At 41.8% G+C, this 27,831-nt stretch overlaps 2 protein-coding genes across 10 annotated transcripts in view; one reads left to right on the top strand and one right to left on the bottom strand.

The window, feature by feature from the left end:
• TPD52L1 (TPD52 like 1) overlaps nucleotides 1–5,296 on the top strand; it is a 99,545-nt gene extending 94,249 nt beyond the window's left edge. For 4 of the 7 annotated variants that reach the window (XM_082406262.1, XM_082406263.1, XM_082406267.1 and 1 more), the window contains one exon: nucleotides 4,655–5,296. In XM_082406262.1, the coding sequence (XP_082262388.1) occupies nucleotides 4,655–4,783 (129 nt within the window). In that variant the 3' untranslated portion in view covers nucleotides 4,784–5,296. Of the gene's footprint in view, nucleotides 1–4,611 lie in introns of all 7 variants that reach the window. The other 3 variants (XM_082406264.1, XM_082406265.1, XM_082406266.1) reach the window with 3 other exon arrangements.
• Nucleotides 3–27,793, bottom strand: HDDC2 (HD domain containing 2). Of its 3 annotated transcripts, none has more exons than XM_082406294.1 (6): nucleotides 27,640–27,793; nucleotides 26,276–26,397; nucleotides 24,324–24,426; nucleotides 17,807–17,875; nucleotides 13,701–13,839; nucleotides 3–136 (listed from the first exon to the last, which is right to left on the bottom strand). In XM_082406294.1, exons 1-6 carry the CDS (start codon nucleotides 27,709–27,711, stop codon nucleotides 72–74), a joined length of 570 nt encoding a protein of 189 aa, XP_082262420.1. In that variant the 5' UTR covers nucleotides 27,712–27,793; the 3' UTR covers nucleotides 3–71. The 3 variants fall into 3 exon arrangements, with proteins under 3 accessions (XP_082262420.1, XP_082262419.1, XP_082262421.1); XM_082406293.1 differs by lacking the exon at nucleotides 3–136 and adding an exon at nucleotides 10,133–10,480; XM_082406295.1 differs by lacking the exon at nucleotides 3–136 and adding an exon at nucleotides 12,156–12,742.
• Between the last annotated feature and the right edge of the window lie 38 nt (nucleotides 27,794–27,831).

Genomic DNA, 27,831 nt, shown 5'->3' with positions numbered 1-27,831 from the left:
GAATTTTGTGTCGCTGGGTTCATTGAATCAGGACAGCTTAGTCATTGCTGCCGTTGGCTCCAAAGGCGGGGCTACCAGCATTTGATGCAGCCAAGAAGGCAGCGGTGCACAGAGTCACTCTTCTTCACATATAAATCTATAAAGAAAACCAATATTGAATAGTGTTACTGTAGCCATACCAAGTTGTTTATATAAATAAATCATTCAGAAGTGAACTGTTCATGAAAGCGAATTGGGATTTGTGTTGATCTGTTCACTGGTTAGAACTCTTAATGCTATCCCCCAAGAAGCAGATATGTGATAGATGACTGTGGATAGGACAAAGGATCTGTGAACTCTGAAATTAGAGTGTAAGTGAAAGTTCAATAACAGCTCAGAGCTCCTCTGGTTTGGACATGGACCAGTAGAAATGAACTTGGCTCCATGTGCTATCCACCTGCCATCCACCGCCCATCAACACCACTTGCCTACTCCGCTCACGTACTGAGCACAGCACAGCATGGGTATCATGGAGGGAAAATAAAGCTGAATCACAAAATGCATTATTTTGTAATAGTGCATTTGTTCCCTGGGTATAAACTGAAAATATGCCTGTTCTATAGTAGGTGCTAACAAAAAAAATCATTGAATTTATTGTTTGAGCATAGATAAGTTAATGTACAGAGGATAAAAGAGCAAAAGTAAAATCAGTCTAGTCCTAAATGTATAGAACGTTTAAAACACGAAAAGTCATTGATACTACTAAGATTTTTTAAAGATACCACCTAAACTTAATTACATCTTGATATCATTATCACTATTTTACATACAATCCATTTCTGTATTTCCCTATTACTGGGAAAATTAAGAATATGTGTGATCTTTAATCAGATCAAAAGCACATATAGGCTCGTGCTGATTACCCAGCTGCTTCTGAATCATACGACCCTCACATGTGCTGCCAGATGAGAGTCTGTGAGGGTATAAGTTATTCCTTAGTCGAGGTCTTAGATGCTCTTATTGATTTTGACCTGGAGGGTCTTTCCCCTTAGAAGAGGCTTTAACATAGTCTTCTCTTTTCCAGACCTGTGATAAGGTGTTTAAGGCTCAAGAATGAAATTATTACTCAACATTTACCATGCTTTCATTGATTTCATTTACCAGCAGTCTCTACTTGCGCAGTTTTACTGCTCTGCCTGTCAACGTTATCGTTTATTGAGTGTTTAGGGACCCGGAGGAGCCATTAAATTGCCACTGTTTGTAGGAAAAACTTTTTATGGGTAGAGACCTGCAGTGTCACAGACATTTCTCATGCCAGAATATCTAGTTTCAAAACAAAAGATTCCAAAAACCCCAGGAGTTAATTTCTCAACATTCGGTTCTCAGCCTTAGACAATCCAAGAAGGATGGATTCTGTTGTCAAGTTCTGACATAGGAGAAGTTGTACTTTTTAGGTTTCCTTTAGAAGAAGGAGGTATGAAGAAGCAAAAGAAGAATAAAGAACAACCTGTTTTCATTTGCTTTTAGGAAACTCTCGTTAGCTCACAGTTCATACATGATTTAAGTGTCTAATCCACACTGTCAGCCTCTCACTTTTCTCACCGCATCTGGATGGAAGGTACAGAGCCTGCTGCCTTCCTCAGACATGCACAAAACTAACTCAGCCATCTGGATACTAGCCTGTGTCAAGACCCCCTGAAAGCAGATTCTATGTCTGCATGATTGTCCATGGGTTTAACAAGACTCACAGCCCATCCACCGCCTGGGTCACACCCAATGCCTAGTTTCTCTTTCTCTGCCCACACAGGAAACGGGAGAATAGCTAATAATCATGCTGTGTGTCAAACCTCCCACTTCCTCAATAATTACAAAGTTCTCATTCCTTTTTTTCCCTCCAGACTAAACAATAGATGTTTAAACCTTCTGTGTATAGTTTATTTTCTGCATAGTTTTCTTTTGTGTTCTGAATCTTCTCCAAAACTTCTGTAACTTTTCAATCCTGAGGTCATTTCCTGCTGAGGGAATGACTCATGAATCAGTACAGATGAGTGAAATTCCTTGCAGGTCTATATGCTGTATTTCCACTCACACATCCTGCTTTAAGCTTGATTTTTCAAACACCACTTAAAGGGAATCGTGTTCATATTTGTGTTCTATTAGAAATAGTGTTCTGCTGTGAAGCGAGGTCCGTTCCTGCCATCTTCTCACACAGTCTGTCACACCATCTGGCATTTGCACCCAATGGATCGTTCTTATTTTATACCCAATTGTGTAGATAGTTTGATTTTCCATGAAAAACTTGCCAATTCATCAAAATCATATAAAATTTAGTCCTTTCTGCCTACATCCTTGTAATACATCAATGTATTACTTGACATCTTGGCTGGTGTCACCTGTACACTCAATAAGCACAATTTCTATTTCATCTAAAACAAGCAAACAGAAAACAGACCCAGAATCAGCTCCTATGAAACCATATTTGGATTGTTCTACCATGTTCCAGTGTATCATGAGCAACTACATCCCCTCCGACCGTTCTGCATCCATGTCAAGCAGAACATATTTTTAGTGCCCCTACTTTTTGGTGAGCACATTGTATGGCCTGAATTAAAACCATAAAAAAAGGTAAGATATACTTATTGTTTCTTTGTGTCCTTTCAACCGGATATTTTTATTATGAAAGATCAGGAAGCCCAGTTCAGTAATTCAAATAAAATTTTTTTGCAAAGAGCAATTATAATGTTGGGGACACAGTGACAACTTCTTGGATGAAAAACCATTTTGAAGGGAAGGGTGCGGGAGAAGCTTATTGTTCACATCTCTGCTTAAGCAGGTCCTTGGCTAAAGTATTGTAGTGTGTGGTTATTAAACCCACATGGTAAGGAAACCCCTTTAGTCCACTCTTTTCTTGGCCAAACTGCTTTATTTCCAAGTGGTTTCCTCCTTCTTTATTTTTCTCTTTTGATTTGAGAAATCAAGAACTAGAAGAGAAGAACAAAACAAAGCCCAGAAGAAAACATCAGTAATTGGTATTCACCTGATTTCAACACTGTGTGTGACTTCTATTGCTAAAGAGAATGCGACTAAAGAGGAGGATGGGAACTATTAATAGAGTTAATTACTTTGAATTAATCTTGCCTCTCTCAGAAAAGAAATAACCATAGTGAACAATCAGATAGTTGAAACCAACCCCCTGCTTCTTCCCAGTGCTAAGATAACACAGAGTGGAGGAGGAATTAGTGCTCTGTCCCCGAGGTCTGCAAACTAAGGTTTATGGGCCAGATTCAGCTGGTTGCCTATTTTTGAGCGGTCTGTATGCTAAGAATGGTTTTCACTTTTTTTTTAATGGTTAAAAAAAAAATCAAAGGAAGAACAATATTTTGTGATTTGAAAATTAAATTACACGAAATTCACATTTCACTGTCCATTCATACAGCCTTTATGGAACACAGCCATGCTCATTCACTTATGTATTATCTTGGCTGCTTTCTTCAATGGCTGATTTGAGTATTTGTGACAGAGACAATGTGGTTCCCAAGCCTAAAATATTTATAATCTGTCACTTTCCAGAATGAGTTTTCCAATCTCAAGCAGAGTGGAAAAATTCAACTTAGTAACTGAATTTACAGAGGCAGAGAGGGATTTTAGTGACAATGGGAGAAAAGTTTGTGTGTGATTTGCAATGACTGAACTGCTTTTAAATCCTGGTTAAGGTTTTAAAAGGGCAGGCCAGGCAATTGGCAGGTACATTTCCTAGTGTGGTTTATGTCCTTGTGAGTGATCATAAGTGACAGTGAGGTGTAGGCAGCATTTTGGGAAGAGCAACATCTTCTATTCTATACCTTTCTTTTCTTCAAAGTATTTTTCCAAATTGTTAATGGTTAAAGGAAGGCCGATGCGGCCATTAACAAGACTTGCATTAAGCATTTTGGACCATTAAATATTCTTTTGAGAGACCTTATAATAAGGAATTTTTCAAAATACTTAACCATATTTCTTAATTATAAATTGATTTCTTCCTGACTATATTCTTATTAGCCAATAACAAGTACACAAAAGAGAGCCTCGTAAAGCATCATAACTTTGCATTTTCAGGTATATTCCTCCTATAAAGACAACTGCCTGGAAAGATGTGAGAGGAGCAGTGCTTAAGCCATGATTCATCTCCAACTCTCCAAGTATTAGAAACCAGAAATCATGTTCCATTGAGCCGCTCTGCTTTTCAAGAGACAATTTTCAGAAATCCAGATTGCCTTACTAAATCCCAAATGGAAAACTCAAGCTGGAGTCACTAAAAGGGGTTCACACGTTTGTGAAATTGGGGGAATTTATCTAATATCCAATTCCATTTGATTAAATCGGTTCTCTGGGTGAGTGAGTAGATGGTGCAAATCCACAGATCTACATATGCCCCTGAAGGGACTGAGAATTTTAGATGTAGAAGAGACAAAGAGAGAGTCGCTAAATCTGTACAAATTAAAGTTTCGAGTCCAGTCGCAGAACCCAAATATGAATGATATCCTAGCCCCCTGCTAAAGGAAACTAACTTCTCTACATCCTTTGCATCCCCCTTCAAGAAAACAAGTATATTTGTGAACTTGAAAGCAATCGATCTTATTTTTAAAATTATAGAAATAACGAAATAACTGCATGTGTGCGTCTCAACCCGTTTCAGACGAAAGTAGGCGGGACGAACCACGGCGGAGGCAGCTTCGAGGAGGTGCTGAGCTCCACGGCCCAAGCCAGCGCGCAGAGCTCGGCCGGCGGTCCCCGGCGGGCCGAGGGGGAGGAGCTGCAGTGCTAGGGCCCCGCCCGCGCCCGCAGCCGCCTCCAGGGACCCTGCCCTGCCCGCGCGCATCCGGATTTGAAGACCAGAATCCCACTGGAAGACCCAGGCCTTGACCTTGTTCTTCAAATGCCTTCTCCTGAAAGTTTAATTAAATGATTTCCACTTGAATTTGTGTTGATGGACCACATGACCATCACACTTTAGTATTCATAGATTGTCATCTTTTAAAATGTCGGCTTCAGCAGGTACACAGTTGATCACGACCCTTGTTTTTTGTGTAATTCAACATATTTTCCAAACATGTAGCTATTAGTTATTTGCTTTGATTTTTGCTTGGACTCCTGTACGAAGTGCATGTCTTTGAAGGCTCAGTGCCTCCTTTCAGTTCTGTCCACAGGATGGAGCTCTTTCTGACCGTCTCTAGCAGTGAATGGGATGACACTGAGAATTTCATCAAACTGCTTCCTATCTCCCTCGCCTACTTTAATTCCTTATGTTTATTTAAGCAATTAAAATAATTGATTTTAATGACGACTTTGAATTCTTAATTTCTTTACGTTTCAGTTCTGCTGATGACCTTGAAAGGTGGTAGGTATAATTCTGCAGATGCTATTTTAAATCAACTTCTGCTAATTTGGAAAATATGAGAGAGGATATGTAAGTAATTATGACCTCAGCGACCTTAGGATGCTGAAACAATCTACGATTCTAAAATTCTCTCTAATCTACCTAGAGTAGTAGTTAACTTGGTAACTACTGAGTTAAGTAGGCAAGAGATAGCTGAAAAGGGAATTGCTAGAAAATGGGAGAAGCAGAGCTCTGCAACTGTTTCCAGTTTGCAAATTGCTCACAAGAATGAAAAAAGCATCAATCAGTACAATCAGATTTCTGCAGTACTGTTTACCTTCCACATCATATGCTTCTTTTTTCTTCTAAATGGGAACATACATTTGTTATTAGGTAGAAGGTAGCATTTGTTGTTAGTAGCACCCTATAGCTACATTTTAATATACACTGTAGAATGTAGAATAGACCTACCAACTAAAAATTCACAATTTAAATAAGCAATATATATAACTATATATTATATATAAATAATATATAATATACATAATATAGATAGATAGTATGTTCATTGTTCATTTTTTAACTTATTATTAAATAGAAGTGGATATATGTAAATAGTGAAATAAGACCAACCTAAAAATTTCCATTGAACTTAATGGAGCAGGACAATCCGTACACCTAACTGAAAATCGAACTGGTTCAGGGCCACATAATCTCTGAAGCCTGAAACCTCAGGAGCAATAGGTGTGGGGCTATAAACTTGAACCAGAGTGGACAAAGGAGCCCTGCCAGTAGAAGCGCTGGCATTCTCCCTAATTTATCCTCCCAGCCTGCTGGTTGGAGCCAAACCCTGTCCAGCTGGCTTGTGACTGAGTTGCTCACCCCCTGCTGCAGCGTGTCCTCGGTCTCTCTGTGACCAATCTGCAGTTGCCTGGTCACGTTTTGTAAACTCACTGCCACCTTCTCTTTGATTGCATTCAGCATGCTGCATTGTATTAGAAAATGCAGTTATGTTGCTATAAACATATTTTCATTCACCAACCCATTTCTGCACACAATAGTCTCAACCCTACAGTCTGAAAACACAGTATTAAAATTAGGTAGAAAAATAATCAAGAAAATTAGTGTTAATGCCTCAAAGCTAAAATAAAATAAAATAAAATATATTTTATCTGTTTATTTTATTTATTTATTTTAATTTTTTTTGGCTGCGCCAGATCTTAGTTGCAGCATGCAGAATCTAGTTCCCTGACCAGGGATCGAACCCGGGTCCCCTGCATTGGGAGCATGGAGTCTTAACCACTAGACCACCAGGAAAGTACCTAGCTGTTTATTTTAAACCATTCTTCAAAAATTCTAATTTCATCAATTTTGTAAAAACTATATTCACATCACCTCTATTAATTGAAAAGTTTGTTTTTAATTAAAATTATTCCCTCTGATCTGGGAGTGATATAATGGCCGTGACATATCTTTTTTCATTTTGTCATGAGATGTGTGAGTAGAATAATTAAATCAGTTGTTGGCTGGTAGGTCTCATCTTCTCACTGCTGACTCACTCAGGAGCTGCTCGTGTCTCCCTGACTTTGCATGGGCAAGTATGTCCCAATTTGACTGGCCGCTGAGTTGCCCTATTTTGTCCAGCTGGGCTTAGTTCACATGCAGTAGTTTAAAGTGTTCCACAAGTACTGAACAGTATTTGCACACAATGGACATAGCCTTTTGCTAACAAATCAAAACGACTTCAGGTCAGGTCAGCCAAGTATACGAAATGCCACAACATGTATGATACCAAAAATGCATCTCAATAATTGAAAATTCCAATGTGAATTGTGATTACAAAATAAACTGTTTTTTTTTTTTAAGTAAGCCATTCTGTAATTTAACCATTCATTACTTTTTAAATCCTGTTGCTTTGATGGAAAATATTCAGAAATTTACACTGCAAATTTATCTTAAACTCGTATCTCATAGACTATGACAATTGGTAGGTCATGTCAGCAAAGCAATCTGTATCTTTCCCTAAATTATACATTTTCTTATAAATCTGCTCTTGAACCGTAGACAACAGAACAAACTGTCCTGATAAGCCATGCCACTCACAGTGGTCAATGTGAAGAGAACTCTGGGAATCTAAGCGGCTCTTCTGCCACAGTGCATTGTTCCAAAATTACCCATCAGCTTGAAAGTTGTTGAACTTCACTGTAAAGTGGTGCATAAGGTTGTGAACTTTAACCCCAAGCCTCTCCTCTCACTTTTTATTAAATTGGAGTGTGGATGGGTACAATAAAGTAAGGTGGTGATAAGGTTAAAAAGTGATTTAAATATGACATGTAAAGCAACTTCTTCAAACCTGGCATTCAAATATAATTTCAAACTATATTTGGCAAAATCTTATGGTTATTTTTGATAATCTTTATTTAAGAATGGTAAAGTTCTTTATTTTATTTCTACTTGACTTTGTTTCTACCATAAAGAGTATATATATCAAGGCAAACCACAAATAACATAATCCTAAATCTCCCACAGAAATCATCCCCAATCTCACTTTGTCTATAAAGACTGGCAAGTTACTTAAATAAAAATGCAGGGTACAGAGGATGCTCTTCCCAAGGCACTTCGTTAGTCATTTATCCCAGAGCATATGTTACAAGACTTTAAGATGAACAGGTTGGCCATTCTGTTAGAATTACTATTTGTCAAATATAAGGGCATTGAGAATTACCTAAGAGCTAGGGAAATGGTAGCCCACAAACAATGGGAAAACAAGGAATTGTTTTGGAGAAGGAACCACCCCCACCTCCACCCGACCCAGATCAGCCCCAGGGAAGAGGCAGGGAGAACTAGCCTGAGGTGCCCCCTGCAGACCAACCCTTCCAGCTGCTCTTTTTGAGTGCGGGGTAGTCTCTTCCTCATTCCTAAGAGGTAACAAGGAATTCTTTTTTTTGTTGAGTTCATGCTGGAGGAGGTCATCAGGAGGATGTGACCACCAGCTGACCAGAGAGCTGGACCCAGGCAATCAGAGGGTCCTCACCCCATCCCTGTGCATGTAATGTGTGTTCCACCTACCATTCCCACACTAGGAGCTGTTTCAAGGATGCTGCCTTGAGACAGAAATGGTTGAGACCATCTGGATGGTACACATGACTGACTGAAGCCAGTTAAAGCTTCTATATAAACTCAAGATTCTGACAGGCGAGTGCAGAGATCTTGTCTTGAGGCTGCCCCAGACAAGCTGCATATGTAAGTTGCCTTGCTTGTGAACTGGCCACCTACTAAGCTGGAGTGCCTGCCTCTTCTTCAGTCTCTCCTTGCCCTCCGTGTAGAGGAGCCAGTCTGTGAACCAACAGTTCAACCCAAGAATAATTATTTACTCGGCAACATAGTTCTAGGGTTTGTTATTCAGAAGACCAATTCCAGACAAGCAGCACAGGTATCTAAGAAGAAAAAAACATTAGATTGATAATGCTTAACTATTTGTAGACACTGGCTGGTGAATGCAATAGCTATCTTCTTTTATTGATCTTCGTTTTGTCCTTATTAAAGGATATTTTATTTATAACACCATTACATTTTCTGTTTTTAAATGTATTAGCCCAATAAGGAAGCTTTAGGACTAAGTGTGAACCCTCATTTGGTAGGTAAATGGAAAACTGAGATAATGATTGTGACCAGTATTAAGTCTGACCCAGTAAAGACTTCGAAAGTCTCTGTGTGGATTTATGAAAATTACAGCAGGCAAACAACCCAAATAAAACTCCAGGGCCACAGAGAATCTTCTGGTTATAAATATTTGAACTTTATCAAGGGTTATTTTGTGTGCATGTTTTCATGCCAGGAGAAAAAACTCCAAAACACTGATAGATACAGTTGTTTTCTTCTTAACCATATCTCCAATTAATAACCATGCTGACTTTCAACTATTTACTGCTTTTTACATACTGTTGCTGTGATGCAACAGCATTTCAGTGCAGAGAAGCACTGCTCTTTTCAATGCAGATCAGCTCTATGTACACGTTTGTGTTGCTCCTAAAGAGATCATGCACCTTGCTTCCGGCAGATTGGGTATCCATGGATACTGCAAAGAGTTTCCAAAGAAACGGTGCCTAGGATTCTCACCATGCCAGCCTTTTTAGGCCTTCTTCAAATGGAAACTGACATTTGAATTAAAAGGACAGGCATTATGCTCCCACCAAACTACTGAGCAGGTCTGCGTGGATAGCCTCCCTTTCCTCACCATTCAGTGGCTGTGCAACATGTAAAGGCAAGCGGGCAGATTACTTACCCTATGAAAGGGAAATGAGGGGAAGAAGTCGGGTCGGATGTGTTCTCTCCAAAAGGTCCCGTGACCCAGTATAACTCATATATTTCTTGTCTGGTGATAAATATTCTCATAATCAAGGTCTAAAGAATATAAATCAGCCAGGGAAAAACAGAGGAAGAGAAATGCCATTTGAGATCGCATGCCCAGATTTATTTCCCCAAATAACAGAAAGGATTGAGCAGGGGAGGCAGAACCAGTTACCAGGTTTACAAGTCTATGATCAGGGGCCTAAAGCAGATCATAGTGAATTAAAAATCTGGCTGCAGAATCTGAATAAAGCAACATTTCATCTGATGGGAGAATGCATTATGATACTTTTGTCTTTCCTGGATCCTTATCACTAAGCCAGCTGAAGAATCTTCTTAAAAGCAATCATAATTAAATTTTCTATTGTTCAATGAATCTGGCCTTCAGGGAGGTAGGTTATTAACTCAGAATAAGATGACTTAAAATCAGTAATACATATTCCAAAGTTTAAGGTTTTCAAAATTTATTTATTCAGTTCATAAAAAGCCCCCCACCCTCCAAGTCTTCATCCAGGGCATTTTCAGGACCACACCCTGTTCTGTAGCTTCTTTTACTGTCCAAATTGTATCACGTTTCTTGCTGGAGTCCCAGCAATTGAAAATAAACAGACTCACATCTGGGGAATCAACAGACCAACAGTGGCAAAACACAATACCATGAAACAGAAAAATAAAATGTTTGTTACAGGAGTGCACCTCACGAGTGTGGCTCACTGGCGGCGGCAGCTATGTTAGCATTTCTTTCTGCCTCAAGTTCAGAAACAAGCTGGGCTATCTCAGGGTGACTGAATTTTCCTGCAATGCAAGAAGATGGGGAAAAAGACAACGACAAGTGAATACATCAGTTTCTCCAGCTGGATCCTAGGGCTTGTCAGGAGCTCGAGTCTGTGATCTGACCCATACTTCACTCCAACGCAGAGTAAGATTCCAGGTCCTGGAGAGAGGCCAAAGGCAACCCCTCGGAGCTTATGCTACGTCACCCCAGCTGCTATCAAGCATGAGGATGAGAATCAGGCAAAGAACTACAGCTCAGGCAGAGCTGGGGAAAATCTCACCAGGCAGCCTCTGAATACCCCTACCAGGAACTGCAGGGAAACTCAGGAAGGATGGAGTCCAGAGAACTGAGAACAATCGCTGTCCATTCTGAATCTGCAATTCGTTGTGGGGAACAATGCACCTACATATATAAAGACTGATAGGAAGACCAGGGGGTCTGGGCTGTCCCAGGACGCAAACATCTACAATGAAACCGGCTAGTCTGTGCTGCCTTCCTGGCTCCTTGGCACCCTCTGGGCTTCTGCCCTGGGCAGCGACCAAGCTCCGAGCTATCTTAGGTGGATGGTGGCTAGCACGCGGGGGGCGTTAAACCCACCGTCTCTTCTTCCCTGACCGTCTTCTCTTGCCAGTGCCTTTTGTTGCTTGCTCTTCATTCCACAGTTAACTCTATTCCATTGATTCGCTAGGCTCCATCTCTTCTCTGAATGTCCCCTTCACTTTCTTGCCCTGACTGACACCCACTCGTCCTGAGGATACAGCTTTCTCTGCAGGCCCTCCAGCCGCGGCTGTCTTCTGTCTCATGCAGCTCCTACCACCAGGCCAGGGCCTGTCCTCCACGCTCCTCGTTGCTTCCCGGCCACCCTCTGCCCCACTGTGTAAAAGTCATGCTGTCAGACTTACCATCGTTCCACCAAAACTGCTTTTACCAAGGACACCGATCAGCTCCATGTTGCTTAATCTGACGGCTACTCCTGCCCTCTTGAAACACTTTCTTCCCTCGGCTTCTGGGACCCCTGATTTTCTTCCTCCAAACCTATTCTTCCCCCCATCTTTCCTGTCTAGTGGGAAGTCCAAAATCCTCAGACTCCTCTCATAAACACCCCCATACACAAATCCTGTCGACTCTATACTCAAAATATATCCAGAATCTGACTTCTTACTTTTTCTACCATTACTACCCTGGTCCAAACCAGGGCAAGAAATGGTAAGAAACCATTTCTTACATCATTTACACTGTTTAAGTTTACTAATTTTTTACCAGAAATAGTGCACCAGAGTGGAAAGTGCAGTGAATTTTAATCTCAACTCAGCTGTGGGCACATCACCCTCTTTCCAGGCTCAAGTTTCTTCCTCAATAAAATGTGGAGTTTAAACCAGATGACCCTTCCAGCTCCCATAGTTTTTGATTGTACTAGTATTCTCATGTTTCATTTTCTATTTTTCATTGTCAATGTACCAAAATAGAAGATAATAGTATTAAAATGCAAAGAACAACATAAACATGACATATTTTTATTACCTTATTGGGGAAATATGCTATCTAGTAACCCAATCATTGGTCAAACCTTTTTTGGTAAAGAGTCAGATAGTAAATATTTTAGGTTTTGTGAACTGTTTGGTCTTTGCTGCCAACTACTCAGCTCTGCTGCTGTAGCATGAAAGCAGTATAGACAACAGAGAAAGACAGAGCGTGGCTGTTTCAGTAAAGCTTTATTGATAGAGACAAGCAGCAGCCAGTGTGGCCCACGGGCTATAGCTGGCTGACCCCTGGTTTACAACACTATTCCATTGAACCAAAGTCAAACATTTTGAGCATCACCTATATCAAGGACAGATCAGACAAAGCTGGTTGGTCTCAGCCCTCAAACAGCTTACGATAGGGCAGGGTGGGCAAGTGGGGTTTTGGAAAGAAACCCAGCGAGGAACATCATTACGGAGAATGCAGGTCAGACTGTGACAACGCTAAGGCAGGCTGCAGACCAAGGGCAGATTGAGCAAAAAGAAGGGAACGCTCAGCTGTGACAGGGAGGATTAGGAGAGGAAACCAGACAGCTGAGTGGCCTTAGCCTGCAGAGCTGTTCAGACGACTTAAAAAGTGTCAGAAGAGGAAAGCCACAAACGTTTAAAAAACAAAGAGGTGACGATACCTGTATCTACAAAGGAGGAAAGCACCGAGACATGCAGGATGAACTCATGAGCCTAGCGGGTTAAATGAGGTGGTTATAACAACAGTCCAATACAGAAATAATGAGGGCCTTGTCTAGGGCAGAGGTAGTGGGGCTGGAAAAGAGAGAAGGAAAATCAAATCAACTTCATTACAATGCAAATCATATTTTGGAGCTGGGACTTTCCTCTACTTGATGAGGTCACAAAAGGGTCCAGAGAGGTCCCCCAAAAATCATCGCTAACAGTATTCTCAGGGGAGATGGAGGCTGGGCTGAGCCTGAAGAACTCCCGGGGGAGAGAGATGGAGTTCTACTCCAGGGAGCAACATGAACACCAGCGGTCAGTGCACCTGGTGCCTCACTCCAGAAGCTGAATCACAATGAAGATGGCTAAGGCTTGTTGCCAGCCATTATTCTAAGCACTTCACATATATCCTCAAATAACCCTATAAAGTAGATTTTGTAATTATCCTCAAGTTAAAAATAAGGAAACGAAGGCCCAGAGCTAGGTTAAGTATTAATTTACTGGAAGTTACATAAATTGTATGTGGCAGAACCAGGATTCAAACCCATGCGGTTTGACTTTAGGCCTGTGCTCTGAAGAGCTATAACGACGACGGTGACTTCAGCTGTTTGGGGTTTTCTCTTCTTAAATCTCTATTTCTACCTCCACCATAACATGGCCTGACATCTATAAAGCACTTACATATTATAATGCATTTGACATACACTATCTCTCTTGAATCTCAAAACCAGCCTATGTCTTAAGTAGGGTATATTATGATTTCCATTCTTCAGAGAGGACACAGAGAGGTCAGGAGACTGCCTGGAAGCACACAGCTAGTATGTGTGACTTGAACCTGGTGCACAGACTCCAGGGCGGCAATGCCCTTGTGCACTAGGTCGCCTCATACCATAAATCCGACCATTTGCTTCTCAGATGCTCCGTACGAAAGTGTCAGAGGAGGGTAACAACAGTGGGTATACAATATAATGTTATGACTAACATTATATACACTAGGAGTAAACTAAGCCAAACTCAAATGATGCTTATTGAAAACAGCATTGCGTACCTGCTGTGGAATTGAAGAAGTCCTGCAGTCTCCCAGGTTTGTTCTCAAGGTCTTCATATTCAGATGCCTGAAGAATCATTTCACATTGGTCCAGCTGCTTCACAAATTTAGCTTCCGCACTAGATTGGGTCTCATATTCCTAAGTAAAGGGACAATTAAAGCCACACGATTAGGGCTGCATGATAGGTTATTCCAGGAAAATTCTCATTCTGGTACCTGAAATCAGAGTCACAGCTAAAAGCACATTCTGTACTGGCCACATTTCTCCACTGCATACAAACCCATCACAGAGACTAGTCACCTGCAATTCCACAGCTTAACAGCGGCGCTGTTATGTGGGAAGGCGGTGCTCACAGCTCGATCTATTCCACCCAATGCCTGCGAGGCCTCATGTGTTCACGTGGACACTTCCAAGCATTTTCCTTCCTGTTTAGTAACCCGTCTTCAGGATCATTATTCTTTAATCCACCTGAGTAGAGCAGGTCTTTTCAACTTCAAGCTAGTATTTCATCTTATGCTTCTCAAATTATTTCCCTCTCCATGTAATGTCGCGTTTCCTTTTCCTTTTGAAGTGAATTTCTAGCTTTCTCATTTAATTTCGGTTACCACTCTACAATGGAAATCTCTGTCCTTGCTTTCCAGATAGGGAGGAGTTAATCAAGTCCCTCCGGGTTATGACTCTTGAGGATACAGCCAGGGTCTGAGAACTCTTCATGCCATGGGTATGTGCATGTGTTGGTGGCAGGGAGGCGGTGAAGGTAGTGGACGGGGAGTGGCTTTTTTACCTTTCCTCTTCCCTTTGTCCCCTCCCTCCTCAGTGCAGACCAGAAATAAGAGGCAGTCTGCTTCTTAGTGCATGACACATGTCACAAAACCACCAGTCCCAATTAATACTATATAGAACCATTCTTCTATTAAGACCAAAGTATTCCCAACTGATTTCCCTGCCAAGTTCTCATTTGTAATTCCACCCTAGATGTGTTCAGATAATGAACCTGTCATGCTTTCTCAGCAGGGTGATGTGATGTGAATCACTGAAGATTTCTTGGTTTTTATTAGATGCAGCTCCGATTGGGGTTTGCAGAACAACAGAAGGATGAGGATTGCAAGCAGGAAAGAGATACAAGTTCCAGGTTCTCAACATGGAGGACCGAAGGAAAGAGAAAGAGAGGAAAGGAGAGGAAGATCAAAGGTTACCTCCCTCTCCCTTGGGGAAAGATTGGCTCTACATGAAGTATTGACATATATAAAGTTTGTCTTTTATGTGTTCCACTTTCCCACCTCCTAGTGACTCTCCCTCTGGGACCCAGGACCCTCATGTTGCTGTATATCAAACTCCCCACCAAAATACTGCACTTGTACTTCAAAGGATAGAACAGAGAGAGGCTTTTTTAAGGGGTACTTGTTAACCCAACAGTATCTTCAGCTGCGTGTTGGGAAACAATCCAAGGGCAGGTGAGTGTGCCAGGCAGGCATTCAGCATATGGCAGGGAGCAGCTCTTGCTTTGCCTTGGGATGCAAAGGGTTATTTCTTTAAAGCAAAATGCAGGTGGTAGGGTGGATATCTTTCTGTCATATTTCGAGGAAAAAAATGAAAATGTTTTCCCTTGACTTACTAAAATTTGACTTCACACTTCTATGGTAAAAGAGAAATTATAATCAAGGATATTTAATTGCTTTAACTAGATGTGACCCTCTGGGCTGATAGCTATTTACAGTTGTGAATAGCAGTGATTAACATTTCAGAAATCAATCAACTGCCATTTTCTGTGTAACCAGTACTAAGTTAAATCAAAACCAGAACATATGGACTGGAGACAGAAAAATAGAGTGTACTATGTGTCAGGCAATATTCTAACTGCTTTACATATATTCATTTGATTGCCATGCAACCCTATAAAATAGGTATACTACTATTAGTACCATTTTATAGATGAGGAAATAGAGACACAGAGAGGTTCAGTAAGTTGCCCAAGATCACATAGCTAGTAAACAGAGGAGCCAGTAATTTGAACCTTGGAAATCTGGTATTGAAGCCAATGTACATGAATCTAAAACATGCTAAGTTAATATGAGAATCTGTGTTCTCTGTTGAATAGTGTTCCCACAAAATATGTCTACCTGTAACGTACGAATGTAACCTTATTTGGAAATAGACTCTTTGCAGATGTAATCAAATTAAGATAAAGTCATAATGGATTAGGATGGACCTTAATCCAATGACCGACATCCTTACGAGAGGGAAATCTGGGCACAGATACAGACACAGGAAGAACATCACCTGACTAAGGAGGCAGAGACTCAAACAACGTATTCAGAAGGCAAGGATGTCAAAGCTGGAAGACGCATTCACCAGAAGCTAGGGAGAGGCAAGGAAGGATCCTCCTCCAGAGCCTTCAGGGAGCATGGCCCTGCCTACACCTTGATTTGGACTTCTGGCCTCCAAAACTGTGAGACAATACATTGTTGTTTTAAGCCATCCAAGTTCGTGGTAATTTGTTACAGCAGCCCCTGGAAACCAAGGGTCTCTTACAATTAATAGTAAGTAACTGACACAGTATCATGAATACAAAAGAACTATAAATGCTTGTTCAGTTAATTGACATACAGCATAATGACATAAAGAAAATGCTGAGTTAGGAGGCAGGCTTGTGGCCTTGCTTTGTCACCAGCTAGCTAAGAGACCTTGGGCAAGGCAAAGCTCTTTAGTCTCCAGTCTTCTTATCCATAAAATAAGGGAGTTGGAAACAGGCTTTCTTTCAGCTATAACCGTACAAAACTCTTAACAGATACAGTAAAGAGCCAAAGAGAGAGAATATAGAGATAATTAAAAAATAATGAAGAATATAATAAAGTAGCCACTGCACAATATCAGGGAAAGAGGAAGAAAGAGAGACAGAATTAGTTTTCTAAGGCTGCTGTAAAAAGTACCACAAACCAGGTGGCTTAAGCAACAGAAATTTATTATCTCCCAGTTCTGGAGGCTGGGAATTGGAAATCAAGGTATTTGCAGGGTTGGTTCCTTCTGAGGGCTGTGAGGGAAGGAACTGCTCCAGGCCTCTGTCCTTGGCTTACAGATGGCCTTCTTCATGCTCACATGGTATTCTTCCAATATGTGTGTCTCTACATCCAAACTCCCCTTTTTTATAAGGACACCAGTCATATTGGAAAAGCGCCCCACCCAAATGACCTCATTTTAACTTGATGACCTCTGTAAGAATCCTAGCTCCAAATAAGGTCTTATTTGGAGGTACATGTGAGTTTTAGGGGGTGAAAGAACAGGTGGAAGGTCAGGTTCAGAAGACAGGAGGAGGGAGCAGGGCTTTGAAGGAAACGTGAAAAGTGAGAGTGAGAGGCAGGGCTACCCAAGCGTAAGGGGTGGGGCTAGAGGCTCAAGCAAAGGAGGGTCAGTGGGGTTGGAGGGAAGTGAGAAACTGCAGTAGGCAGGGGTTTGTTTGTCGTTTTCCCTTCACGGCTGGAAAACAGCACCAGGAGGGGGAGTAGTGGCAGCATAGAGTCTGCCGGGCTCTTTCTGCCCCTTCCCTCCGGCCCACCCGCCTTGGCGGTCCTCGCTCTCCGCAGCACCAGGGAGGGACTGAGCGCCCACAGGGCCCACGTTCCGCGCTGGGCTCCCTGGCAGCACCTGGCCTTGACCTCACTCAGCCCTAACACCCCTTAATGGTTTCAGAGATGGACAGCTGCCTCAGGGAGGGGAAGGAGCCCCAGGTCAGCAAGTGGTGAGCGAGGTGGGAACCCAGTTCTGAGCTACCCCAAAGCCTACATTCCTTTCAAGGACCAGAGACGGGGGTTGGGTGGGGGGGTGTGAGGTTGACAGGCTGGAGGATGAGAGCAATGCATCAGGAGATCCAGCGGCTGTGAGTCAGTATCCCTGCCAGGCTTTACGGTGACAAGGGAAATGGGGAAATGGGAAGAAAAATTACTATTCGTCCTGAGAAGTTCCTGCAGCAGCTGGGAGGTGAGAAACTGACACGACCGAAAAAGCAACAAGTTGGAGACAGCTTATTGAGATAGTCTAAGTCAAACGAAACCCTGATGAGCCATATAAATTCAGTTACAATGAAAAGCGACCCATCAGATATACTTACTTCCCAGAGTTCGTAGAGCTCTTTTCTGAGATCCTCTGGGAGGAGCTGGGTTAGCTGCTTCATAGCTTCCTGAAATACCAAATCATTATTTTAATCATAGTCACATTTATTTAACAACTCATCTACAAATGCCAAATAATGGACCCAAACTCTTACAAATAACTCCCAAAGGGGCAGCAGGATATTGGACAATATTTAGGCTTACAAGGAGGGCAGTTGTGTACATTAAATAAATGTATTTGTTCATATGTATTTATTCACGAGCACTTATTTTGTGGCCTACAGCACACCAGACACAAAAAAGGACAATGAGGAGGGTGTGAAATGATTACAGAGATATCAGAAGAGAGGCCAAGGATTTTACAGCTTTTTTTTTAACATCTTTATTGGAGTATAATTGCTTTACAATGGTGTGTTAGTTTCTGCTTTATAACAAAGCGAATCAGCTATACATATACATATGTCCCCATATCTCCTCCCTCTTGCGTCTGCCTCTCACCCTCCCTATCCCACCCCTCTAGGTGGTCACAAAGCACCAAGCTGATCTCCCTGTGCTGTGCGGCTGCTTCCCACTAGCCATCTATTTTACATTTGGTAGTGTATATATGTCCATGCCACTCTCTCACTTCATCCCAGCTTCCCCTTCCCCCTCCCCGTGTCCTCAAGTCCATTCTCTACATTTGCATCTTTATTCCTGTCCTGCTCCTAGGTTCGTCAGAACCTTTTTTTTTTTTTTAGATTCCATGTATATGTGTTAGCATATGGTATTTGTTTTTCTCTTTCTGACTTACTTCACTCTGTATGACAGACTCTAGGTCCATCCACCTCACTACAAATAACTCAAATTCGTTTCTTTTTATGGCTAATATTCCATTGTATATATGTGCCACATAGTCTTTACCCATTCATCTGTCGATGGACACTTAGGTTGCTTCCATGTCCTGGCTATTGTAAATAGAGCTGCAGTGAACATTGTGGTACATGGCTCTTTTTGAATTATGGTTTTCTCTGGGTATATGCCCAGTAGTGGGATTGCTGGGTCGTATGGTAGTTCTATTTTTAGTTTTTAAAGGAATCTCCATACTGTTCTCCATAGTGGCTGTATCAATTTACATTCCCACCAACAGTGCAAGAGGGTTCCCTTTTCTCCACACCCTCTCCAACATTTATTGTTTGTAGATTTTGTGGTGAAGGCCATTCTGACGGTGTGAGGTGATACCTCATTGTGGTTTTGATTTGCATTTCTCTAATGATTAGTGATGTTGAGCATCCTTTCATGTGTTTGTTGGCAATCTGTATATCTTCTTTGGAGAAATGTCTATTTAGGTCTTCCACCCATTTTTGGATTGGGTTGTTTGTTTTTTTGATATTGAGCTGCATGAGCTGCTTGTATATTTTGGAGATTAATCCTTTGTCAGTCGCTTCATTTGGAAACATTTTCTCCCATTCTGAGGGTTGTCTTTTTGTCTTGTTTATGGTTTCCTTTGCTGTGCAAAAGCTTTTAAGTTTCATTAGGTCCCATTTGCTTATTTTTGTTTTTATTTCCATTACTCTAGGAGGTGGGTCAAAAAGGATCTTGCTGTGATTTATTTCATAGAGGGTTCTGCCTATGTTTTCCTCTAAGAGTTTTATGGATTTTACATCTTGTGGATGAATCACAAGATGCCCACATGAATTTCAACCATAAGCATACTAAAGTTAAAACAAACCTGAGTGTGGGGAGAATAGGAAAGTATCAGTGAATTACAAATCTCAAAGAAATTTTTTGTATACCATTATGTTCATTTTTTATTGTTAAAACGTTTTTATTGCAAAATGTAAAGCACTACACAAATGGGCAGATATCGTTATTAACATAAAGGAAATTACAAGTAGCATTTCGTAGGCTCACAGACTCACAGGCTGAAAAGAGATGTTAAAGGGTAACGAGGCAAACCATCCAGCAGCATCCCTGGGCACTTCTTATCCTCCCTCCACAAACATGTCCAGTGGTGGGAACCCAGCACCTCAAGAGGTTACCCAAATGGGCTTTAGGCAGCATTGGTAGAAAGTACTTTCTTACATCAAGCTGAAAATTGTCCCTGTAGTCCTTCCACTATGCCTAGCCCCAGCTCTTCTGCCTTCCTCCCTCATAAAAACACAATGTCAAACAGGTGGGCAGTGGCCCAGCTGGGCCAGAATCTCTGCGACCAGTGATTGGTCCAAGGGATGGCCATGTAGCTCAAACCAGCCACTCAGGGACCATCTGCATGAGTTGTCCAGCAGAGGCTGGGAGACAGAAGCCCCGAGTAGAGCCTGGAGAGCCAAAACCCACAGAAAAGCAGAGATGAGAGAGTGGGAGCATGGAGGGTGTGTTCAGTACGTATTTCTAGTCTCCAAGTCCCAGGAGCCCCTCTCGTTCCCATCTCTTCCTTCATTTCTATGTTGCTCCGAAATTCTAAAATATCACATTTTGGGGGCATGAGGTCTGCAATCTACTCTCAAATGGCTTCCAATTCCTTCACTATCTTCATCCTATGCCTCTTAATCTGGTCCAGTTCTTCTAACTAGAGCTCAGGCTCTTTGAAAAGAACATGGTTGTAAGAACGACTTTTGGCAAAGTGGGTATATAAAAGTGGCAAAGGTCTCACATAAAATCAAATGGTGAGATGGGAAAAAACAATAAAAATAAAAATGAATATTTGTATATATAATTATTTATTACCGGGAGAAAAAAATGTCATAGAATACAACCACTTCCAGAGCAAACCATATTGGCCAGTGTCAACGATCTGCTCTTGTAACTAACATCACCATCTTGAATGGTTTGTATCATTACAGCAGCCTTAGTGATATGAAATTTAGGGTATTTTGTACCTGCATTCTCCCTTGTTTCTTTTTCATAAATCTCAGCAAAACACTTGAGAAAATACTTTGCACTTTCAAAAATTAATAGTGTCTTTATAAATAGATCGCTTTTCTCTACACTATTCTAGAAACATAAGTTTGCCCATTGCTTTTGTTTGAAAAGAATGAACTGAATAACATATAGGTACAGAGACATATCAAAATCTAAACTTTTAGAATATAAACATAAAAGTCCTGCTTTGACAAGGGATTACTTTATTTCCTTCAGAGCGATGCACCCAGCACTGAATATAGTGATTGATATGTGGTCTGACCCTGAAACACACTGGAACCAAAGCTTCCATCATGCCAAATGCTCTTTTTCTATAAATGCAGCCCAAGGCTGCGTTGGCCTTTTGGAAATCACATATGATTACTGACTTATTAATAAGCTTCCTGGTGACTAAAATCACCATGTCTTTTAAAAAACAAAACATAGCAAACAAATACGTTTTTGCTCTCTTCCTGAAATTGAGCGATGATTTTCTGGACCTAAACTCATTGATATCATTTGTTATTATACAATCAGAATTGCATTTTGAGACCTCTTAGTTGTTATTCCTTGTTTGGCCGCATATGCCACAGAATCATGCCTACCTTTTCAAATGAGCCACTGAAATCGACTTTATTAAAGTCCAGGACAAATGGCTGAAGATGTCAGACTTTCCCTTCCTGATGGTGAGCCCTGCCACTCCCACTTCTAAACTGAGTTTTGTCTTGTTCACAAAGATTTAGAGTGATAATTTCCCTAGCTTCTTCCTGTTAGCAAAGCATGTCAAGAATCTGCCTACAGTTCTGAGCTGAGTGAAGCTTTCAGCAAATGTCTGTCAGTTTTGTGACAAGCACCCAGAAAGCAGTATTCATCACTCACACATCATTGGTGAGGCTGAAGAGTGCAACAGTTAATGACAAACTGTAGATTCTGATGGGCTTTGAAACCCTGCTTGCCATTTACTAGCTGTGGAACCCTGTGCAAGTTACTTCTTTGTCCTTCAGGTTTCTCATCTGTAAAATGGGGTTAATAGTGGTACCCACCTGAAAGGATTGCTGTGAGGATTAAATAGTTAATATATATAAAGTGCTCATTATCTGGCACAGGAAAAGCACTCTGTAAAATGTTCACTGTATTTTTCACTTTCTCCATGTTGCCATGTTTACTCCCATAATAAAGTTTGGTTCTTCCCCTTTTAACCTCTAGTTCTTCAGCAACTTTAACTCTCAGGTACATATATATCATAACTCTGCCTTCTGTTTTAATAAGTTTTCCCTTTGCAAAGGAATATAACCTGCTATTGCTATATTCCAGAGTCAAGCTTCATCCCACTACTTCTTAATGATCCCTACCAGGCATCATTTACCAACTAGGGTTATAATATGAAGTTTATTTTATCCTGTTTAGGAGGGGAGTCAGACTACAAGTATTACTTTTGGCCCCGCTGAATTTTCTCTTCTACACCTTCATTCTCCCTTTCATCTTAATACCTACTCTCCTCCAAGACAATCAGCCTTCCAATTTTATCAAGTATTTTTCCTCCCATTCCTACTTTGGTTTAAAGCCTGTCTGATGCCATTGGCTAGCCTCTGGGCAAATAATACTTCCTGGTTTTCAGTATGTGCATTCCACCTTGAGGAGCCAAGAAACCCTCATTTAATTATCTTAAGTTATGGCTCAGACATCCAAATCTTACTCATAAACACCATTTGCATAAAGAATTGTTCACCTCCCAGATGTTTTTCTGTGTCCCAAATCCTAACTAGCAGAGGAAGAGGCAATGAAGTATCAGCACTCCCCAAGCCTTTGGTTTCCTGTCCAAGAACTTGGGGTTCTTTAAGATGCTTCCCCTGTCCCTTCTGATGATATTTATTTTCCTGTAAATCAGATGGAGTGGGCACGAGCCAGGAGGTTTAATGAGGCTGGGCAGGTTTTTCATCATTGCCTGGATACGGCGTCCAGGAAGAAGCAGCACTCTGAGTGTCAAGTCCCCTCTATGCCCCTCCGGGGGGTGTCACTAGCCAGGACTCAGCTTCTGTCAGGACAGAGGTAGGATTTCTCTGTCTCCAGTGGTTGGAGATCCTTCCTACTGAATGTTTTTTCTTCAGAAGGTTCTGACTCGCTCCTCTGTGGAGTGAACCTCACATTCCTTGTGTGCCTATACGGGAACGCTATCTTCTTCCTTTGCGTCACTTTAAGGTCTCTGATCACCCTCTGGTACTTCAGTATGTGATTTCTCGTCCACAAGGTATATATTTAACCTTGAATGAAACTATCGTACATCCTGAAACGTGCTATATAATTGAGGAGTCTTTTCCTCCTCCTTTTTCTCTATGTCATATGTCAATACCCAACATCCTCTGGTTTGGGGCTAACTCCTTTCCGCAACTCAGTATCTTGAGCTAATTGGTTTCTTTTTGTGTTAATCCTGCCAATCAACCTAGGAATTCTTTATTCAGGACAGTCTAGACTCCTGCTGAGAAACATTCCCTTAGCTCCTCCCTTTTTACAGACTGTCACGATGCTCATGTGTTCTGGACCTGTATTTACACTAAGAACACATTCCTTACACTAGTCCCCTTACTACCATAATTTAGGTTGTGCTGGAACTCCTAAACTGAGACTCCTTGTAGATCTTCTTGCCTCTAGAGGGGCAAAAATGCTGTTGGCTACTGAGCTCTAGCCTCCGCCAGCTCCAGAACAGGTATTTAAGCCCACCTTCCCTGTTAAACCACCTTGATGAAGGATCTGTTGACTTAGACATTTAGGATCAATCTCTCTGGCCTACAATAAAAGCAGCTTGCTATAATCCCTGAATTGGGAACCAGCCATTCAGCATTAAAAAAGAAACCTTCCTGGATTTTCCAGTCTCTGTTTCAAATGTGTCTTCCTCTTTGTCCCTGGGCTCTGATTTAGAGTCCAAATCAGCAGACAATGTTTTATTGATGTTATTCATTTTTTACTAATACAAAACTTTTTTCTTTACTTTTAACCACTAAATTAAAGGACTAATTTAAAATTTACTAAATACTAATTATAATAATGATTATTCTTGGGCTTTATAGAACTTCTCTCCAAAGAGCTTAAATTAGCATGGAGAATTCCTTCAAGTTCCAGCTATTTCCATTGTTCTAATGAAAGCCGTACTAGCTGTACTCTGTGTTCAGGTCCCCTCTATGCCCCTCCACAAGAACTGAAACCAACAAAATGTCCTGTCTCTGTGTTAAACAAGGCTTAGGATAAGCAAAACCAATTCACTGCTTATTCCAAGAAATCCTTACTTCTGGAAGGTAAGATTGTAAACCACCCAAAACAGAGTAAGCACTAACAGCTTGCCCTTCAAGACGCTTGTTAAGACCTTGGCTCACCAGCCCTACCGCCCCAAAGTTATTATGTCCTAAACTCTATGCAATCCCATCTTGTAAGATAGTAGCTCCTCTTGTAAGATGCATCCAAACATCCTCCAGCCCAGGCCCTAAAACTCTATAAATACCCCCCCTTGACCCTCCTTTCTGAGACACTACTAAAACTCTGTCAAGGAGGTACTCTCCCTTACTGCAATAGGTCTAATAAACTTAGCTTTGTTTCAGTAGTGGGTTTTTCTGGTGGTCTTTTGTGGAGTCAACAGTCAACACTGACCTCTTCTCGCCTATGTTTTTCTTCTTTGGGGATGTTATCTGCTGGTGCTATGTCCCCAACGATGCATTCTGCCATATCATGAACCAGGGCTAGGCGTACACATCTGACCAGGCAAGAAATGGTGAATAATTACACAGAATTATATTCACTACAGATTCCTTCTCTATACTACTTTGAAGTTACACAATATAGTTTTCTTTCTCCAGACTCATGGAGTATTTTATTTTAATGCAGTATCTTCTAAAGTAATTATATTCTGCCAGCCTGCAACAGTTCTGAATCAAAACTGCTAGTTAAGATTCAGCACAATACATGAGAATACAGGGGAAATTGTTAGCATGAATTAAAAAAAAAAATAGCTGGTTTCTCAAATGTCACTTTAAAAGGTTGATAACTTTAGATTAAAAAGCCAGGAGGTGATCTAGTTATAGCATTTACTAACTGATACAAAATTCAAAAACTATCATTTCCCCAATGTACTAGTCAGATGTCAAAATGAGGCCCTTTATAGAGAAATGGGTAGAGTTGGACAGATCTGAGTTTGCATCCAGCAGTCAACAACTATTAGCTGTGTGACCTTTGCCAAGTTACTTAATTTCTTTAAATGATGAGTTTTGCAGCCTTCATTTTTATCATCTGTAAAAAAGGGGTACAAATACTTCATAACTTTGGTATGAAAATTAAATTTGATAATTTATGTTCCTGAAACATGTTGATTATTCAACAAATGATTATAATTATTAGTGATAATGATTAGGATAAACATCATCAAAATAATAAAGGCAGCTCATGAGATAAATGCCCCAGAGGGCCAGTCTGTTTTATGTTCCCACCACCACCAAGGCAGAAGAAGGCCTCACAGCCGTCTCACAGGTGTCCCTGCCTGCAGTTGCTCTCTCATCTAGTTCAAATCTCAGGCTGTTCTTACGTGCCTCTCCATTTGACACCGTGCTCATCTTGTACTATCTGCCAAAAATCTCCTAAATTCTACACCATCTACAGAGTAACAGGGCCCCTGAGACTCCCTAATGGACCTTTGTTTCAATCAATTTGATTCACTTATCAATTCCAAAATATACCTTTACTTTCCTACCATCAGAGATTTGGTTTCTCTGCCCTTCTCTTTATGTGCTGTCTTCTACTTCTCCACCTAATCAACACCTTAGAGGTCAACTCCGATTCTGTCTCCTCCATTAAGACCGCCCAAGAACAGGTGATCTCTCCGGTTAAATTTTCTAACTTAATTTATTTTGTGCTCTGTATGGAAGCCACTCTGGGCCTGTGTAATTCATCTGGGTTTTATTTACTCTCTTATACTGTATTGCTAGGAAAGTTTGTCCTGCGCTCAAAAAGCATTTTATTTTTTATTTTATTTATTTATTTTGGCTGAGCCAGGTCTTAGTCGCGGCATTCATGCCGGATCTAGTTCCCCACCCAGGGATCAAACTCAGGGCCCTTGCACTGGGCGTGGAGTCTTACCCACTGGACCACCAGGGAAGTCCCTCAAAAAGCATTTTAAACACTTGTTGGTTGACTGAAGGGAGAGAGGATATCTTTCTCAGCTCTTTCCTGCACATACGGTTTCAAAAAGGTCACTTCACAAATAAGTGCTACTATTCAGAAAAGGGGTGAAATAAAGGTATACAGTGTATGGATACAATTTTAGACAAAAGACACTTACCTTCAAGGCCCTGGAAACCCTCACATCACACTTAAGTTTCCTTGAGACCAAAGCAGGCTCTTTCACTTGCCAGGAGAAAACCCAGAGTACAGTTTACAACAACTGAAGCGATCAGCATATAGTGCCCCTTCCACATCCTGAATCTGTATGGTTTGCCTCAAGTAATTTTTCTTGACATATACATTAAGCTACAAGAATTTGACACAGGCCTCAGTCATGAAGAGTCATGCATACCCACAGACCCTAACCGGCACCAAAGTTCACAGCTTACCGGTCTTTGTTAAGATGTTCATCTTTGGTCACCAGAGCCATAATTGCCATCCTATACATGTGATCTGATACGCTCTCTGGCTTCTGGACATTTCTGTATACCCAGCCAGTACGTGGGACTCTCTGATAAAAATGAACAGAAAACAATTGATAAAAATAAGTACTTTAACTATCTACGGTGCTCTTCAAGAGAAGTCCAGGGAATAGGGCACAGAAGCTGGGTCATGGTTTCAGTACATATTAAAAAACGCTTAACTAACCTAAATGATCAACTTCTGGAATCAAATAAACCAGTGAGGGCAGAGAATGAGAAAGAGAGAGGGAGGGAGGAATAATTCACAAGTATACAATACATAAGTCCAAAAGTCAAGTTACTCCGTGTTATCGATGTACTGATGTACAGATCATATACAAGTCCTTAAAACATAAGAACAAAACTGTAAAGTATCTTATCTTTCCTAACTATAAGAAGTGGTAAGTTTTACTTCAAACAACTCATTAGACACAAGTAGAAACCGTGGTGAAAGCTCTGAATTTGAACAAGCGACAGACTTCCAAATTCTGAAGCAGAAAGGATAAGGCATTTCTAACTGCTTCATGCTACCCACCAGTCATGACTCTTGCTTTTACTCAGATCATGATGTGATCCTGTGAGACTCGGGAGTTTACATTTCTAAAGAATTTTATAAACTGTAGAAACAATGGCATGAAACAGATAATCTGCTTTGAACTTGGAGAAGTTCTGCAAAATCATTAACTGGGTGTGGCCAGGGGTGGGCCGGCAGGAGGAGGACCCCTGGGATGTAACTCCAGTGTGTGCTACATAAAATCCTCCGTTTAAAAAAAAAAAAAGAGTCTTGTTATTTCTATAAGTAATTGTGAGACAGATTTTAAGCACTCCACTTAAACCCTGCAGGACCAATGGGTTCTGATTTTCCCACTTGGCCGGTTGTGGGGTCGTGAGCCCCAAAAGTACTCGGGGCAGACGCGGGCAGAGGGACCAGCACATCACCGCGCCGGATCCCCTCCAGAAACCTCTCGAAAGGCCGCCTGGGCCGGCCCCATCGGAGCGCCAGGCCGACACAGGGAACAGCGCGGCTCGGACTCCTCCCGGCCTGGGGTCGGTCCTAGCAACCCGGCCACGCAGTCTCCGCCACTTGCTTCCTCCGCCCACGGTCCGGACGCACGACCGCATCCATCCGGAAGGGCTTCCTCTGCCCACCCCACGAGGCCGGGAGAACGGAGGAAGGGGGCAGGCCTCGGGCCAGGTGGGGAGCAGGAGCCTCGTCGCCCCGCGGCCGGCCCCGGCCTCTCTCCGCGCAGCCGCGACCCGGGCCCCATGCGGCCCTCCCGGCGCCCGCTCACCTTGAGCTGCCCCACCAGCCGCAGGAACTGCAGCAGCTTCCGGGCTCCGCGGCCCGAGATGGGCGCAGCCATGCGGCTACCGATCCCGACAGGTCTGGGCCGGCAGCGCGACCGCCGCTCGAAGCTCCTCCCCCGAAGCCCCGCCCACTGAAGCTCCTCCCATTCTTCCTCCCTACCCCTCCTTCCCTCTCC

The sequence above is a fragment of the Balaenoptera borealis genome, assembly GCF_965194805.1.
Source record: "Balaenoptera borealis genome assembly, chromosome: 9".
In the NCBI taxonomy this organism is placed as follows: Eukaryota; Metazoa; Chordata; class Mammalia; order Artiodactyla; family Balaenopteridae; genus Balaenoptera; species Balaenoptera borealis.
Note: the sequence above shows the minus strand (reverse complement) of the source record. Positions and strands in the feature narration are given on the sequence as shown.